This window comes from Dermacentor andersoni, chromosome 9 (assembly GCF_023375885.2).
Source record: "Dermacentor andersoni chromosome 9, qqDerAnde1_hic_scaffold, whole genome shotgun sequence".
Classification (NCBI taxonomy): domain Eukaryota; kingdom Metazoa; phylum Arthropoda; class Arachnida; order Ixodida; family Ixodidae; genus Dermacentor; species Dermacentor andersoni.
Window position 1 is genome coordinate 117,659,682 of NC_092822.1, and position 19,055 is coordinate 117,678,736.

Here is a 19,055-nt window from a genome sequence, read left to right on the forward strand (position 1 = left end):
TTGTGTGGTTCGACATTTCCAATAGCGCAGGCATGCCCGCCTCTCATCAAAGACGCCAGGGGAGCGACGATCAAGGACACAGCTGGACCGTACACAGAGGGGGAGGCCGTGCGACTGACCTGCGAAGTAGAAACGTGTAGGTACAGCCTGCAGATGCGCACCTTTCCTTAGTACGCGACCACCCATGTTCGAATTATTCGCTGATGGAATGTGGAGTAAGGGTTTGGTTGCCTAGAACCCGGCAAAGAAAAAGACAAGAATTACATTCGGTTGTAATTAAACAGAAAGCCTATTGAGCAAACCAAAAAGCCAAGAGAGACGCGACAGACTTCCCATGAAGACTTTTGTTAAGACAGCGAGCAGCTCCGTTGCTATTCGACGCCTCCGTACCGAAATTTCCCACGTATTGATTACCTCTACCATTTTTTTTTTTTTCTGTAGCGTTATTGGTGGTGTTAGTGCGGAAAGAATGCGTTATAAAATAAATTTTATCTCGATTTGTCTCTGCTCCACAAATAAAGGGAGAAAAGAAAATAGGAATACAAAATTGTTAGAATAGCAGAAGTAGTACAATATCGAGTAGCTACCCTGGCCGTTTCACATATACTGGATGTTGTTTATTGTTCCAAGCTTCTTGTGAACGAAACCTGCACGTACTACAATGCTAAGTGAACATTAAAAAAAAAGGTACGCTCATATTGAATGCACTTTACAGTGCCGAAAATAAACGGCCCACGAATAGACATTGTTACACAGCCCCACTAATAATTAAGAGTTTTATTCACCATGCCTACACTCACATTCTCATCGAGTGATCTATTATTAGTAAGCCGTGCTCTCATGAAGTTCCTGCACACTGCTGCTCTCTTCCCCTCAACGCTGTTGTGGATTTGGCAAGCCTGTGCTTGTTTGTACCTTAACATACAGTAATGGGCGAGCTATAGTATTAATTACTCGGCAAACTAAACCGATGGTGTCCCCAGCAGTTTTATACAGCCGAGGGACTAGCGGGTGGCCTCTAGTCTGATAATAAGTAGCGCATTGAGACGACACATATAGTTGGGACAAGCTACAGATCTCGGTAAGCATGAAGCAACTAATTAATCTGTGACCTTGAGAACAAGTGCTCGAATCTTTGAAAGCAGGCATGAGGTTTTGGAATCGCAGTACTGTGTGCACGCAAACGAGGACAACACGGGTAGGGCAAGCTTCAATCTTGCACTGAAGAACCGACGCATGATCTTCCCTCGCGCTATCCTCTTCCCTATATGGTTAACTGACTGACCCATTTCTGGGGCTTAACATCCCAAGTTGACGCAACGTTCTACGAGAGATGGCGTAGTTGAGGGGCTGCGCAATAGTTTTGACCGCCTGGGCTTTGGTAACGTGCACCTACATTTAAGTACACGTATCTTTTGGCATTTAGCCGCCATCTAAACGCGCCTGCTATGGCCGCGTATCGAAGCCACGACTTTGTGCTGGCATCACCTTAGCTACTGAGAGGCCAGTTCAGGCTGCACCTCCTTTACACACCTCGACCTTGAGAAGGCCGTTTTCTTCCTGTTTTCAAATGATTAGCGTCGCTTTCGTCCAACGTACACAGCGGAGCCCGATCACGACGTCAAGTGATTTTTTTTTTCAGGCGACCATGACGTCAAGCTCACGTGGTACCAGAACGGCACACATCTAGGGACGGCCTCCGGAACAGTGGCGACATCTGGCGGTGGCTGGAAGAACCTAGTCACCGTGGGCCCTCTGAGTCGCCGCGATCTGCACTCGAACATCACCTGCATCGCAGCTAGCAACGTCTCGCTACCCGGATCAGCCACGGTGCTTCTCGATCTATACAGTGAGTAACGGGAAACCATAGAGTTTCTCACTATAACACCTAGAGGGTAATCTGGCGCCACCGTCTATGGGAGTTTCCTAAGGGGGCACCGTGCCGTCATGGGAATGACGGTATATGTGTCTGCGAGGCTCGTGTTGGCTGGTGTTGTAAGAGGCTTCGTCTAAAACGTGGATATGGCTACGCAAATAACGCGTTCTCAAAGAAAAATCTTCATAAAATGTTTACATTCACGCATATTACATCTTTACTCACCCACGATGCATGACCAAGCGAAGAAAAGCAAGAACAGACGACCAACTGTTCCAAAGCGAGCGCGAACCTTGTCGTCTGTCCTCCAACTTTAGCTGCCCGCAGATACTTTTTACATAACATGTAGTCGTACACACAATAACAAGTTCTCATAGTTAAACAAAACATGTTTTCGAGTAATAATAAAGCTAAAACAGCTTTTTACGTGCTGTTCTAGTAGAAAATCAATCATTGTGACAGACGGAACGGTACTTGCCAAGCGCGTCTTCAAGGTGTCCTGTCTCTACGAGAACGATGCCAATCCGAATCCACAATATACCGGCATTCCCATGCATACCACAGCACAGCAGCGCCAGATTTCCCTCTAGGTAATGTAGTGAGAAACTCTATGCGGGAAATGATGCAATCTCATCAATCAGCCAGACTCCTTAGCTTTGTGTATGGCACACTTGTTCTATTCTTCTGTCTCCATTATTAGGCACGTCATACCTGTCATTACGTTTAGCAAACTCACCTACATGTTGATAAGGAGGATGGACTGAGAAAGTTGGTATTGATTCACGTCGAACATTCAGCTCTAAAACCAGACAAAGAACGAAGGGAGAGAACGCACCACGAGCGCTTACTATCACTGAAGGAAAAAAGGGCGCATGCTTCTACATGCGCGGAAAAAATTATAGAGCATAAAATTGCACAACATAAGCCCCAGGTTTAAACGTGACATTAGCGTGTGGATTGGTATATGATACAAGATATGAGACATATAAACAAGATGTAAATAGCCGGCCCTCTATATAGCGCTGCATAAGAAATAGTTTTCTTGTTATACTTTAAAAGAGATGACCGTCAGGGAGAGAGAGAGAGAGCAACAGATAGATAAAAATAAATGACAAGTAGTTTTACCAGGAGAGTATCTACTGCTGGTTATAGTTATAGTTGGGGGCAAGGAAACGGGGTGACAAAAGATGAAAGAAAAAGAAGAGAAAAGGAACAATTTGAGAAAAGCTCTGACAGATTCTGTAACACACAAAGCGCCACACGCTCACCTACAATGTCGCAAGGAGATCTACAACTGCACACAGTGCTCTCTGTCACAGAGCCAGAGTCTGTCGCACAATCTAATCTCTCTTTTTACTTAAGAAACAACGCCACGAAATCAATCACGGAGCGGTCCGTCTATGTGTCATGTCCACGGAATGTTTATTGCCGAGGTTATACTAATCAAGTTATGAAACAGGAAGAACGCCCGTTCGGACGACCTTGCCTCTACCTTCTCATGATTTTAAAGGAGCTGCTGTGATATATATATATATTTTTTTAAACTGCCATGATGAGCGTATGTCAGTTTGTCCTTCTGATTGACATTCGCGAGAGGGCGATATACGTACTATACCGTCCCGGGACTTTGACAATTGTCCGAAAAAAAATGGCCAGGCTTAGCTTGGTTAAGCCAAGAATGCGTTGCATATTGTGTTGGGGCCCAGCTTTTCCTCTGGCTGTCGTGACGTCACGTCACGTGGTTGCGCTAAAGGTCAATGGTGGCTGCCCGGCCGCGCCCAAGGGCTGAACTGAGTTATTACAATATGCAACGCATAAAACGTCTCATTTACACACGTATCGTGGGCTTCCTCGATTCGAATAATTTCTTCATTCCTGCGCAGCATGATTTTCGCAGGGGTTTCTCGTGCGAAGCTCAACTGGCCATGTTTGCTCACGACTTACATGTTAACTTAGATTGCGATTTTCAGACTGATGCCATTTTCCTGGACTTCGCGAAAGCGTTTGATAAAGTGCCCCATAGGCGCCTTCTATTTAAACTTTCACTGTTAAATCTTCACTCCGACATCATAAATTGGATCCGTGAATCTCTATACAACCGCTCTTCGCCTGTTTTTGTTAACAATGCTACCTCTGCTTCCCTTCCCGTTACATCAGGCGTTCCGCAAGAGTCCGTCCTTGGCCGGCGTTTATTACTTATATATATTAACGACCGACCAACTCATGTGTCTTGTAATATCCGATTGTTTGCCGATGACTGTGTTATTTACCGCACTGTTACCAACGCCTCTGATCGATTAACCCTTCAAAGTGATCTTATCAATGTAAAGCAGTGGTGCGACGATTGGCTAATGGAACTTAACCCTCACAAATGCAAAGCCTTATCTTTCAACCGCCGCCATTTTCCACTTGTTTTTTCTTATGTGATTAGCAGCATTCCTCTCGAAGCAGTTGAATCATTCAAGTATCTGGGAGTCACTTTCTGCCATGAACCTTCTTGGGCTTTAGACGTCACTAACGTCATATCATCTGTATATAAAACACTTGCATTTTTGCGACGTCATTGGAATGTGCTTCGCCAATTTGGAACCCGCGGCAAGCTTATATATTCAAGACGCCCCTGAGTCACTTCAAAACCGTGCTACTAGATTTATTCATCGTTCGTATTCTTCACCATTTAAAGCAGCATCTAATTTACCCCTTCTCTCATGTCACCGCCGTACCGCCAGTCCTTATTCTATAAACTTTTTCATAGCTCGATGGGTATTCCGCCTTATATTATTCTCCCAACACGCGTATCCAATCGCATTGGTCATCCTCGTCAAGTCGCGCGACCACGTGCACGCACCATTATTTTTTCGACGTCATTTTTCCCTCATACAGCTGCTGACTGGAATAGCCTTGCGAGTGACATCGCTTCCATCACTTGTCCATTTACCTTCATAAAGAGCGTCACCAGTCACCTTTCACAATAGATTAACACATGGTTTCTGCTTCTTTCTGTGTAACCCACCCCTTATGTAATACCCCGTCACGGTTCTTTAAGGAATAAAAATAAAATGAAATGAAAAGGTTGTCGTAAAGTGACCGCCCTGAAAAACCTGTCCCTTAAATCTCCGTGCATTACACACTTCGAACCCGTCGAGCCACCTCGCAAATCTCGTCCTACAGTTGGAGGCATCCTCGCAACGTCACACTTTGCTTAGAAGATTGCGCGTTCGGGTCGCGTCCGCGGTTCACCACTTGCGGGACGACGTTGTGGCGAATCGACTCCCGAACGACCTGCAGCGACAACCCCCGAAAGTGCGCCGGTGCTGCTGCGGTTCCCGAATTTTCTAGTGGTCGCCAGGCTACCTCACAGCGCGAGTGTAGGTTTCTTGAAGCACAGATTCGCCTTTTTTGCGACTTGGCGTCGAGGACGCGCCCAGTACCATACGCATGTATCTGTCAATGAAACGTGAATATTTATAAAAGGAAAAGACATTTGAACACGCATCTGGGAGTGGTTTAACTGCCACATTATACGTCCGGCACCTGTCCTTGGATATTCACAGGCGTGTCCTGTTCCGTAAAGCTTAAGCTTCGTGGTTTCTTCGTGCGCGATGCGTGAAACGTCGAGAACGGTCCTCCGTGGGCATACGGTGTGGCTGATGGCGGTGGAGGAGCGCAAATATTTGACGAGGGTGCTAAGCGTACGTGAGGGAGCTGTTCTGGCACCGGCAGGGCTGTTAAGGAAAGAGCGGCACAGACTTACCGAGAACATTAATAATTGTTGTTGGCATCGGTAGCGCTGGACGTTGCATACGTATGGCGAAAAGCGATTGTCGAGTGATCCGATGCACGGTAATGCTCAGTTGTCGTCCGAGCATTTGCTTAGGCGAGTAGTTCTTGACGTCCGTGATACCAATCGGTAGATCCGAACCTAATACAAGGTTTTCACCCCATCAAGATACTCAGTATCTTCGTTTCTGTGTACATATAGTAATGGGTCTTTGTTTGCTCCGCACCTTATTTAAACGAAGGAGAGCGTGGTCCATTGGGAAGCATCTTTTCGTTCACGTTTGAGCCGGAGAACCAGCCTTTATAGTGCGCCTCGATAAACACTGGTCTTCCGGCCGAAACGTTGAATAAATAAATAAATGAATGAATGAATAAATAAATAAATAAATAAATAAATAAATAAATAAATAAATAAATAAATAAATAAATAAATAAATAAATAAATGATAAAGACATGTTTTTTGCCGCAAGTTAAACCACACACAAATAGAAGACACATAGAAACAACACGGCTATGTGTCTTCCTTTTCTCTGTGGTTTAACTTGCCTCAAAAAACATGTCCTTTAGCAAGCACCAACTATGCGAACAAGCAGTTCTGTTGCAACATACGTTAAAGTTATGTATACAAAATTTTGGGAACCTCTACTGGGTAGAACAAACAATTTAAGACTACTTGGCTTCTGACTCACACTATGCCTCTGAGTGCCATGGGAAGAGTGAAGGTAATCGCAAATACATTTTCGAGTACAGTCAATTGCCTCTGCAACGAACAGCTCTGCAACGAAATTACCTGTATAACGAAAGCATGATTCAGTCTCGGTTCCATTGCGAGCGGTGCGGGGCACTACCTTTACAACGAAGTGACCTGTATAACGAATGATTTCGTATATCGCACAAGCACTTCGTTATAAAGACTGTATGTGAAACTGAAAAAAAAAAAATACTGCCCATGCAAGAAGAGTAGATTTTCAGGGGGTACATCAGGAAGAGAGCAAATATTTAGCGGAGGAGAAACGCCACGCAGTGCCGCCACCGATCACAGCCTGTAAACATTCATGCGCCTGCAGAGCTCTCGCGGGAGACCACGAGCGTCTCAAAGAGCTTCTTGGCGTCAGGCAGTGATCCAGCCCATCCAAGTACACAAACGAGCCAACTGATGCCTATTTATTAAAGTAATGATGCAATTGAACGTGTGTACGGGTTCCAATGAGGCTATTAAGGCAGCGTTTGTTGTTCCATTGCATACTTCCATACGGAACGCAGCCGGTAACCTGCACATGTGTAGGGGTGCAGCATAGATGGCTTAATGCCCATAGGCCAACTCGACACGTGTGTACTGCCCAGCACAGAATCATGTCGAGGTATGATGTAGTTTCCGTGAAACAGACGTCCAGGGGAGAACTCGGGAAATATGAGTTCTTCGGTAAAATGAAATACAATATTCGGCAGCCTCAAGATCCAGACTGACACTGCAGTGATAGGATTCAGTGCAGGACGAAATACCAAGCCTGCAGGCCATACCAGCGCCAGAAGAAATTTCACATTTCTCGGCAATGCAGTACCGCCATTCACCTCCCCCTGCTTCCTCCAGCGTGGTCACCCGTGGTCACCCCACTTTTACACAAATTATTATTTTTTCGAGACGCGCATTGCCTAAACTGCCTGAGAGTGCGAAAAGAAGAGGAGTAAAGCTGTATTTTTTTTATATTTGCATTCCATTGTTTGAATGCTGCTATTGTATACGACAGGACTAATTGTATATTACTGGGAGCGGCCTTCGTCCCGCAGAAGACTTATATAGGCTGATGATGACTGTTTGATGAAGAGAGAGAGAGAAAAAAAAACAGATTCGCTAAACTTTGCCCTGTCTTACCCTACACTGTAAACCAGTTTGCACACCTAAGGGAGCTTTACTGTTCACGACTTACATCCTTACGGGCGTAAAAGTGCAAGCGCCCTAATAATGAGCGTGCACTGTGGTTATGCGCGTGCTCGTCACTCAAGTCTGTCGCCCTCAAGTATTGTACAATAGCTCGCGTGGCTTTCTTGGTGTATGTGCTGCGAGCACACGCTGCCGATGTCTCAGCTTCGTTAAAAGGCCAGTCGTCCAGTCTGCCTAAGGAACACTGGATTGTCTGGCGTTGTTCGTCGAAGCGAGAACAATGGCAGAGCCTCTTCACAATTGCACTGAGCACGCATGAGTGAACGAGCCATTCTAACGCGATGGCTGCACTACTTGGTGAGCGCTGCGGCGTCGGTGGCGAGATGGAGGGGCGTCTTTCTGATGTACTTCACAGCAAAAAAAGAAAAAAAAAGCGACTTTACGTTGGTCACGCAAAGTGACATCAACTTCTAATTTTAGCACTGCTACGGAAGCCACAAGGTGCATCATGCAGTCTTAGTGCTCAGAACATGCACACGCTGATCGCGTGTGCATACTTAATATATATACTGTGTCGTTATCTGTACTCCGTATAGGTCACGCTGTTTCCTAGTTCCTTCTCTTCATGGATTTAATTTACCTACTTGCAGTAGCAGGCGACAGATGTAGCGGTGGACATTTCACCTGCTCCATCCGAACTTTAGGAAGGTTTCATGTAGCGTATGGTATATTCTTAGAACACATAGCTGGAAATAAAGGCAATCACTCAACTGATTTGTCGAGAGAAAAAGAATGATTTAAAACTCATTAGGCTGAGTTTCTAAAAAATATATCTATGAAATAAACATAGGCACCATACCTTATTTTTATAAACCCGCTGTAACCTGCAATCAAATATTTAATAGGTGTTCTCTTTTACAGTGGATCACAGTGCACTTCGTAGTATAGCTAATGACGCTGACGGTGTGGGCAGCTGGGTGGCAATAACATCAATTGCAATCCGTTTTTATCTCCCCTGCAGTGGCACCAACGGCAGTTATCATCTGGACCTGGCCCGCGCAGCAGACTAACACCCCTTCAGGGTGGATCGGCCTGCCCGGCACAGCTACACAGCGCGAGCCACCGAATAACACCCCCGCAGCGGATGCGGTCCTCGGATCCAGCATTCCGTTGTCCGCGGATGGCAAGGTGGCAAAAAGTGAGGCTGTGGCGCCTTCCGAACGCTTCCCCGCGAAGTCCAGGAGCTTCGAGTGCGAAGCCACTGGTAGCCGACCGGCGGCAAACGTCACGTGGTTTATGGATGGCACGGCAGTGGACCCGGCTTTCAGCCGAAGCGTGAGCGAGGGCAACGTGACCACGAGCATGCTTCTGCTGCCGGCGTCGGCCCAGTCCGGCAGGCTGCTCGAGTGCCGCGCCATCAACGGCAACCTGCCCGAGAGCCGAGGCGTGCTCAGCCGCTTCCTCAAAGTGCACACGTCGCGTAAGTGAAAGGCCTAAACGAAAGGTCCCTTGGAAGACAGCAGCGTCCTTGATATACGTGACAAAGTTACAAATACACGTAACGCGTTAATTTAGAGGAGAAGCGCTTCCGCGAGCGCGTGTATGACGGTTTACCAAACCCCGAAATATCGGAGACGTAGATGGCAGCTGCATGGTGGTGACGATAATGATTATCTACATTGGCATCCCCTGTGAAAGAGTGCTCCCGCTAATACGTATTATGTATCCATGCGCAGAAGCATATCAATTTGTACATCTCTCCATCATCCTTTCTTTCTTTCTTATAACCTCCATCTCTATATTGTAAAGTTATCTATGCTTGTAACGATTCTAGTTTTATCAATCTCTTACCTCATTGTTTGCACCAATACTCTAAATGTATCTTGCTTATCTCGACTAATAAACAGTTAATCTTTCCATCAGCTTTGAATCGCATCTCTTCGAGAAGGTGGATGTATGTCTCTTACAGATCTTGTTTGAAGAATACATTAACATTTCCCTACAATATGCTGAGTTGTTTTGGGACTAGAAGCAGCAACACGGAAAGCACCACCTTGCGCCACTTTCTTGAATCACGACGCATAAGAAACTTACTTTTTTTTGCTTCTCCCTTTTTTGCAAAATTGCTCTCCCATAAAGGAAAGAAACTGGAAAGAAAAAGAAAAGAAAATGCGACCGGCGCGAGCGGGATCGAGTCTGCGAGTTCATGCTCAGCAGTGCATCACGCTATTTTCTGAGCTACAAGGGCGAGTCATAATTTCATATTTATATATTTCCATACTTATTTCCGACTTGCATGGGCGATAGAGAAAACCGAACATCGCCCTCCTTCACGGTTACACTTTCTCGCGTTTCTTTGTTGCACCTGCGATTCTTCTGAAGAAGCGATACAGTACCAGCTTGCTGTTATCGCTTCGAAATTCAATGCTATACCTCAATCACCCAACCAGATTGCATCAGCAAACTTACTACGACTGACCAAACGCAATGTCATGCAGACAAGACAGAGGTGAGCATTAGGCTCGGTGCGGGCCTTAACGCCAGCCGCATCGTCGAAGGTGCGGACGTGTACATGGAGTGCTCGGTGCTTGCTGCCTCCAAGGTCACCGAGGTCACCTGGCGTCGCGGCGGGACCGAAATCAAGGGATTCGCCGGTGGCGAAGGCTCTTCCGACGCTCTGGTCACCTCGCGCTACCTGGTCATCCGAGGGGTGACCGTCGACCAGACCGGACGGTACACCTGCACTGCCAACACTGCGGGCGGAGAGAGCGTGGACAGCGCCCCGCTGGAGGTCCGCGTCAGACGTGAGTGCGCAGAGGTTTTGATCCGCAGGCCCAAACCCTCGAGGCTAGTATTCACTCTTGCGTAAAGTAAGGTTCGCTGTTGGCCATTCTCGAGGCATCTGCCTCGTTTATCGTGCCTATCGCGCCCGTTGTCTCGATTGGTATTTGGTGACTGAATGATTCGTCACCTTTTTCCGACATTGCCATGCACGTTTCATGCGACCAACATAGAAACTGACGAAGTAGGCAACACGAAACGAAAAACGTTCTTGTTATGTCATGTTGATGATAGGAGCTTACTGTGTTTGCTGTATCAGGTATATAAGCAATTTGACCCTTCGGCTTCGTTTGTCCGAAGAAGTATATCAAAGGCGTAATTTGCCTTTGCGAGTGTTAGATATCATTTTTTTCTCTGTCGTCTTAGCGATTTAGTTTTCGCCTACTCAGATCTTGCTCGCCAGAATTTACAATTTAAACAAGTTTTTACATGCCGAATTGCCATGGAAAAAAAACTAACTTCCTCAAGTGAAGTACTCTCGCTTTTGTTTCGAGCCTTGTATTGTTTGGATGACAAATAGAAACACTTCCTCACGTGCGGCACGCAACCCAGCACTGGCCAATGGGAAAAGGCTGCGACCTAAGACAAGTACTGTGATAATGGGTGTCCAGGTCGATTTTCCCAAAAGAATGCCTGACTCATAGCGGACTCGCTGCTCCACCTACATGCGTACAGTGCGCTGAAGTTATCTAGCAAAGCTGAATGCAACATCCGTACAAACGCTTCATGTCGAGGGGGCACCTTTACCGAATGTGCACCTTTCTGGCTGCTCAAGGCTAAAGCACGTCGCCGGAACTTTGCGTTCGAACCTCTGTTCCATGCGATTCCATAGCTTTGCTTCGAAACAGAGATGTCAAGTCCGCAGAGACTACGGAAGCTTATGTTGTGAATAAACATGATGACAAATGCATAAGCCAAATTTCCATAACACTATTAGATATCGACATAACTCGTTTCGAACGCAGGTGGCCATTGTACGTGATGAGCAGCTGTAAAGGGGCGTGAAGCATGCCTAAAGCAGAGGCCCGCACTTGATAAAAACGTTGTTTCCTCGAAAAAGAAAGAAAGAAAACGAGCGGTTGTCAGCCAATGCTTGGTTGTTCGTCGTTTTGGTGTCCTTCTTGTAGTTTAACTGGCGCAGTGATATGAAACGCGAATGTGTATCTGCCAGCTAAGTTCCACGTATTTCTAAGCCTAACATGCTTCACTGGCTGTGTCTCGCTGCAGACGCGCCCCGGTGCGGCGTACGACGCGAAACGCTCCTAGCGACGCGGCCCAACGAGCCACTGAACGTGACCTGCGACGTGAGCGCGGATCCCAGCGAAGGGCTGAGCTTTTTCTGGATTGCCGAGGACGACACCGGGAAGAGGCGTCATGTGACGCGGAGAGAGGGCGCCACCGGAGCCGAGGAGGCGGACTTCAAAGACCGGCCACCGGAAGGGCAGGACTCGAACCGACTTGAAATGCTGGTCGACCCGCACCTGTTTCACGCGACGCTTCTCTGCTGGGCGAGGAATAGCGTGGGCACGCAGCGAGAACCTTGTAGACACCGGTTCCAGTTGAGGCGTAAGGTTTTATTCGATCGAATGGAATCAATCTCCACTCAACATCTTGGATGTTTGCCAATTATGCATTACGTGTCGGGCAAGGAAGCACAGTCTCTCAGCTGCTAGTCACTGCATGCCCAAAAATAAGTATTTTACCTGATAGACTGGGAAGGATTGGGTGCGATGCTCAAAGGGCAACGCCTCAGCTACCTGCGACTGGAAGATGACATTGTCCTGCTCAGCAACACTCTAAAAGTATTGCAACACATGAATGAGGACATTAACCGACAAGTCTATAACAAGCATGAAAAAAAAAAAATCTGAACTGCTAATGTAATGTTAATAGGCTGGTAGGAGAATAACAATTTGAAACTGACAGTCATTGTCTGGATCCCAAGAAGCTGTGGAACAATATACTGGATGTTTTGTTTCAAGTTCACAGAATTTTTAGAAAACTATACCCGTCGCATTTAACACAAATCTACTGATTGACCTGGAATACTGGAAGAGGTATACATTATTCACACTGAAAAAAAATACGCATAATTGCCTAAATAAGAAAGTTTCACTAAATAAATTTTGAACTAACTGCTTTGAAGCACACATTGCAATACACGAATGGAAGCCGGTGATTTCGCAAGGCACATTCCTTGGAACGATTTTCAAAACTAGCACCATTTTCGAGATAAGCGCTGTCAAAGGCACCGTAAAAATGCAGTAATGTTCGGTTTACTTTTTACCAAAACACCTTTTTGTGCATTAAAGCTTGAAAGTTACTGGAACATCAATGCATTTCATTCCAAACCTGCACACCTCGTAACTAGGGTCATCCTCAGGATTAGTTCGAAGTAGATATGTCTTCAATAGGTACCAGATGCAACTTCTAAATTGCAATACGCGGCGTAATGTAATAAGTTTAAATGTTAATTAGCCAAAATTAGTTAATTAGTCAAATATTCCCTTCCATTTTCTTATTTTGCAAATAATGTCTACAGCTGAGATAATTGTACTTGAAGAAATAGAATTATGCTACATGTCACGGGGCAGCTTTAAAATTTCTGTTAACGAAATAGCAGAACACCCCGTACAGATATAGACGAAGTACTGAGAAGCATCTCCATCAAAGGCAGATTTCCGAAGTAATGAGCTGGAGCGCATAGGTCAGGTACAACTCATTAGGCGCATACAAAATCATTAGGCGCATGCAACCAGCGCGAGCCTACGGAGCTGTAACACAGGGGAAAGAAAAAAAAAAGCTTCGGAAGCTAAAGCTCCCGGTCTGACACATGGATAAGGGTAGCGGAATGATCGGTGTGGATTGGAAAGCAAACTGAAGTAGTTGATATTAAATTTAAAGAAGTCAAGTCCGGAAAGTCATTTAATGCACAGAAGAGCTAGCCAGTGGTCTAATAGCGCGACAGAATGGGCGCCAAGCAAATGGCCCGAGCAGGCGGGAACGGCAGATTATTAATATATATATATATATATATATATATATATATATATATATATATATATATATATATCAAAACGTTTATTTAAAAGAAACAAAAATGCAGAAAGCGAGTGGGTGGAGCCCCTAGTCCAGGGCCCCACTGGCTTGAGCGGTCCGCCGTGCTTGGTCGAGGAGCGCTAGTTGCATCTCCCGATCCTCGCTGGCGAGCCAAGTCTCCCACTGCTCCCTTCCGGAAAGTTTGGCGGCTATTTTTGGTGTATTAATTTTGGGTGGCCTGTTCTGGCAGTCCCACGTAATGTGGTTAAGCGGCGATATGAAAACAGAACATCAGCTGGGATTATAGAAGGGGTCGGCAAAGGGAAGCAAGTGTATACAAGAACACCGTTTGGTGAGTGCTACGCGTACTATTGTGGACATAGGATATGATAACGCTAATAATGACGGCATCATGATGATGACATGATGACGCCATCCTTCATGTTGTGGCAAAGAGGACACTAAAAGTCTACTCTCTTTCACAACATGGAGGATGTCATCATGAGCATCATCCTATTCTATGTCCAGTGCAGTACGCGTGGCACTGTTAATGTTTGTTTTTAACAAACATCAAGCTAGATCAGTAGGTACGACAGTTAGAGGGACAGCATTCTGGCTATGGGTGATGACTTTGTAACGCAGTGAGTGTGCAGTATAAGGACAGATTCTTAACAATGACGGACCGTTGAAGCTGGCACACCATTACTTCACGCGATGTAATGGCATTTGAAAACTTCGGCTCAACACTGGGTGACTCTTAGCAATGACGAACAATGGCGCTGCAGTCATGGGGGACGAGCAAGCACGCAATAGGTTCTAGGAACTGTTTCCCTTGCGGAAATACGCAATAAGAAAGCGAAAGTCATGATATCTCACTTACGTTCGTGACCCCGACTCTTTGAGCAGCAAAGTTCGAGATAGCTTTCCTATGTCCACAGGACTACTTTTCTACTTTTCTGTCGCTTCGATAATCAACGCGAGACTCTCCAGTGTGCCTTAAATAGACTGGATGACAGGCCATTTACGGAAGCGAAGATCTTGGGGGCCTGGCCTCATAGTTCAATGGCCCAGAAAGCAGTTCGAGCGCTTTTTCGCTACCTGAGGGAAACAGACTTGAGTGCCAGACTGTAGACATCCTATACCTAAGTTCTCCCTCTCCCTCTTTCACTCCCCATTCCCCTCCCCACGTGTAGGGTAGCAAACTGGACTCAGTCTAGTTAACCTCCCTGCCTTTCTGTCTTCCCTTCTCTCTCTCTCTTTCTGGCTGCTTTCCTGCCTGCGTTTGCTTTTTCAGGAAAACGAAAGCAGAATATTTAAAAATAATGTATACAGCGGCTTAGTACTTACGTAATATCTCGCTTCGTACTTCCTTGCGGAAATTAGAGACTCGAGGGAGGTGTCACGAGTTAAGCTCAGTACCTTTTCCGGCGCCAAAAAAAGCATCCCACAGTGGTAAAGATTTTTGTGTGCCGTTCTGATAAGCAGTCTACCGTTGCATCTACCCATGTCCCAGGTGAGCGAGCGTCCAGCCTTGAATGCGTGGTGGGTAACTACACGGATACGTCGTTCTCAGTCACGTGTGCGTCACGTCGACGCGGCCGTGCCTGGAGCGGCGGCGACGACCAGGGAGCGGCGAAGTCACGGCTGCGCATCGAGCTGTTCGATGTGACGGCGGGTAACCGCTCGGTGCGGGGCTTCTGGGTCGCCACCCAGTCTGGCAGTGCAACCGGCGCCGCTGGTGACCCGCAGTTCCTGACGGGTCTCAAACCGGCCACGGACTACCTGGTGGTGGCGCGGCTAGAACCGGAGGCGAACGTGTTCGCCACTTACGTCAGGACCCTGGCGCCTGCCCAGACTGTCAAAGAACGGGAAGGTACGCGAGATTAATTCATCGTTAAACTAACAAAAATATACTGTGGGAGCAAATACAAATCCAATTATGGAGTACTGGCGCAAATAAAAAGTGAAAACGCGAGAGACATAAAAAAACGGATGATGGAAGGTAGTTGAACGAAAAACTAAGTGTCATTCCACTCTATGAAGAAGGATGACCACCGAAGCTGTGTATGTGGGTCTCTTAATGGCGAACATTCCCTCCGCCGCAGTTCGGCCCGGCATTGCACTATCTGCGGGATCGGCCCATGTATGGGGAGTGATTAAAGCCTGCTTCACCTCCGCCGCTGGCCGGCCCGGTATTGCACTATCTCCGGTATCGGCCCACGTATGGAAAATTTTTCAGTCTACGCGTGGACGCGATCCGCCAGATCCTAGCCATAGACAGCTTCATTGTAAAAAAGAAATATATTCTGCTACCCTACACTGGAGTACGGTGGAGGTGATCACGGCGACCGTCATCGCTTGTGGTGATGGTGGTAACGCCACAGTGGGAAGTTTAGCACGAAGTGAAGAATACTAAGCAATAATAAGAGTTCATATAACACTTAATAAGTTAGTAAATGCACTGTGGAAGGTTTACTACATAGAAATACAGTTAATGGTACAGTCAACGATAGTTCAAAAAATAAAATATAAAAAGAAATGTCAACCACTATAACTAACATACCATATATGCTCACATTTAGTTACCTCGGGAAGTTGTAAGGTGACGTTTGATAGACATAACAACCCTTATTGGGGTAGCATTCACTAATGGGCAGTGCGTGTGCTAGGAAGTTCCTACGTGCGTTCGAAGCTTTAGAACTACAGCTTTGAATGAACACTGAGCCGAAATGAGGCGTCTAAGTAATGCTGTATGATTGTAGATTTGGGGGCATGCAGACGGAAAGGGAAAAAAAACAGAAAGGAGAGAAAATTAAAACATAAGCTACATAGAGGTCTACCCTAAGAAAGGCACCCAGTTTGTCATCTTCCGCTGGGAGAGGGATAACATCTTACGGTAAATAAAGGCAATAATAAACGTAGCATTGCAGTACAATTCTCCAACAACATCTAGAAACTGATAGATAAATAGATACAACATATTCTCTAAGACATCTGACCGTTCAATTCGCTCGAGAAGATTAAAAGAGAATCACAAAAGCCTAAATTTGTTTTGTCGTGATTCCTTGAGTCTGTGACAAACATAAAAAAAACGGTACGTGCTAGCGGCGGCGCCACTTCTAATTGTCTATTTGTCGATTCCCAATAAAGTATCCTTTAGGGGTGATACCGTCGGGTTCGATCGTGAAGATCATCTGAGAAGCCTGACAACCTATATTTCTTGGTATGACGTGCGCAATGTGAAACAAAACAAGCAAAAGATTTTGGCTAGTGTCAACTACAGTTCATAATGCCTGTTTTTCTTGCCACAGTGCTCAGAAATAATTACCGGCTGCGCCAATTCACTAATCTTCACTGTGCATTCTGTGCAGAGCGCGCCTCGACGGCGGAAAACACAACCAGGGTGCCTCCCATGATGACTACGATCGCCGTCACCGTTTGCATCGTTGCGACCGCCACGTTAGGCTTAGCAGCCACCTGCACAGTGCTATGGTTCAAGCACCACAGGAGACGATCGCGACTGCTGAGAGCCGCCGCGGCTCAGAAGCACGCCGAACACAAGGCGTACCTCGCCGCAGACGTTTCGTGCAGCTGATACGGCGGACACAAGCGGAACGCGTTTGCCCTGAGCACTCTCACAATTTCCTTACATTCACTCCGTTCGCACCTTCATGTCCTTACCAACAGTGTCGCTCACGCTAAAACACCGCAGGGACGATACGTGCCTTCACTTTGAGAGTGCTTTATCACTCTTCTCGACACTGTGCGCCGTTAGATGCGTTAATGTGAAACTTCACCTCAAGCGCCTCAATCTAAATGCAGTAAAACCTCGATATAACGAAGTTGAAGAGAGAGCCTGATTTACTTCGCTATATTCATTATTGCACGTACTGTGCTAGGAATCTGTATAATGATTTTAATAATAATTTTACTTGCTTCGACCGTCAGGTCCATTATTTCTTTATATCTGGCTTCGTTATAACGAGGCTTCACTGTACATGGGGAGGGAGAAATCGTTTTTCTCGGCAAACACTACGTATATTTTGATGAGGTTCATTGCATTTCTATATAAGAGCCATGCATATTGATTGCTGGGAGTGAAATTGCTATTTGGGTTACCATTGTTTATACGAAAAACCTTGAATACTGCAAAATAGATAAAAAAATCAAAGATCTGCACTATTAGATTTAGCGCTCTGAATTGTCAATAAAAAAGATATCAGAGCTCTGACAACTGAACCCATTCAAACATTTAAAATGAACAAAATCACTGTATTGTGCAACACTCTGTAGTATTTACCACTAATCTGCCGGCAGAGATTTTTCAAAACCCTCGTAAGCATGGCAACAACATCACGTAAACTGCAAACCTACGTAACAAATATGGCCGCTTTGGTGTTCCATCAAATAAAGTGTGGCGCAATGCGATATACGTATTTGTTGCAGAATTATGGAATTGTAAAAATGTATCCTTGAGTTTTCTTTCCTACAATTCTTGAGCACTTCTTATTAAAAATCTTCACACCTCGAATCAATGTTATGCTACGAACAATCAGTATAACTGCTAATTTCTAATTGATTTAAACAAATTTCTTTCGAATCAATTATACTGTTGTCTAGGGAAAGAAATTCAGCACTTTAGAAATATCTTAATACGGAAATAGTTCTGCACGAGGTAAAGTTTGTTCTAGCAGAGTTGTTAAGCATGACGATAAACTAATGACGTAAAAGAAAAATTGCAGAAGAAAAAAAAAACATCTCTATTTGCATTCACACGAAGAGTCAAGCTCATCGTCTTACGCCCAGAACTTTATTTGTGCAAAATATATGCGAATGCTTTGTCAGAATTTTATCTGAATTTCTCATTGGAAAGTTGCCATTTCGTTTCCACATCCCAAGGTTCTCACGTTTCATCCACAAGTTTTGCGTCGTTAAGTACCATCTCATTACCAATTCTCAACTAATTGGGTCAAGTTGACCGCACATTTCTTTTTATCTGTACAAACCCGGTATTCATTTCCTTCGGGTGTGACAAGATATTGCATTAATCCATTGCAAAAAAATTCGCTATCGTACTTTTCGAATACCGAATTAAATTTTCGGCCATTAAGTCTATACATAGTTTCTGGCTGTATAACTTAAGGTTATATTTATCCTAGCCATTATGGTTGATGCACTTTGTATATATGTCTTTCTGAATAAAATGACTTCTTTCACACGTAGTAATTTTTGTAGACTATCTGTACGGCGTCGCGTGGGTCGAATGGAATTGGCTATGGAAATGGACATGCGACAGCTACGCCAGTTCTTAGCGCAGATGCGAACAGTCGCGTTTGTGCAGCGTGACAAATTCAGACACGAAGTGGTGAGGACAGTTACCGAGTGAAACGACAACGAACACTGAAACATTGCGTATACTGGCAGGGCTGCATAGTCGTATCTGACGCGACTAGGGTCATTGAAGCCCTAGTGTCGGTGGACTGGCACACCGGGGACGGGATGCTAACCTAACCTAACATGTTCGCGCGCCGTTAACCCGAACTGCTCATGGCGCAGCCTTCGCTTCGTACAGACAAGGATTTCCCGCAAACCTGCACGACTTCGCGTGGAGGGACGGTAATCTACCTTTGAGTGAT

At 45.7% G+C, this 19,055-nt stretch overlaps 2 protein-coding genes across 2 annotated transcripts in view; both read left to right on the forward strand.

Moving 5' to 3' along the window:
- LOC126529570 (uncharacterized) overlaps positions 1 to 9,027 on the forward strand; it is a 94,405-nt gene extending 85,378 nt beyond the window's left edge. Inside the window, exons 3-4 of the mRNA XM_050177095.2 lie at positions 1,643 to 1,849; positions 8,561 to 9,027. Of these exons, the coding sequence (XP_050033052.2) occupies positions 1,643 to 1,849; positions 8,561 to 9,027 (674 nt within the window). The remainder of the gene's footprint in view (positions 1 to 1,642; positions 1,850 to 8,560) is intronic.
- A 951-nt stretch (positions 9,028 to 9,978) lies between these two features.
- LOC129384464 (uncharacterized) lies at positions 9,979 to 18,641 on the forward strand. Its single transcript, XM_055069914.1, has 4 exons — positions 9,979 to 10,343; positions 11,608 to 11,946; positions 14,933 to 15,292; positions 16,791 to 18,641. Exons 1-4 carry the CDS (start codon positions 10,112 to 10,114, stop codon positions 17,012 to 17,014), a joined length of 1,155 nt encoding a protein of 384 aa, XP_054925889.1. The 5' UTR covers positions 9,979 to 10,111; the 3' UTR covers positions 17,015 to 18,641.
- The last annotated feature ends 414 nt before the right edge of the window (positions 18,642 to 19,055 follow it).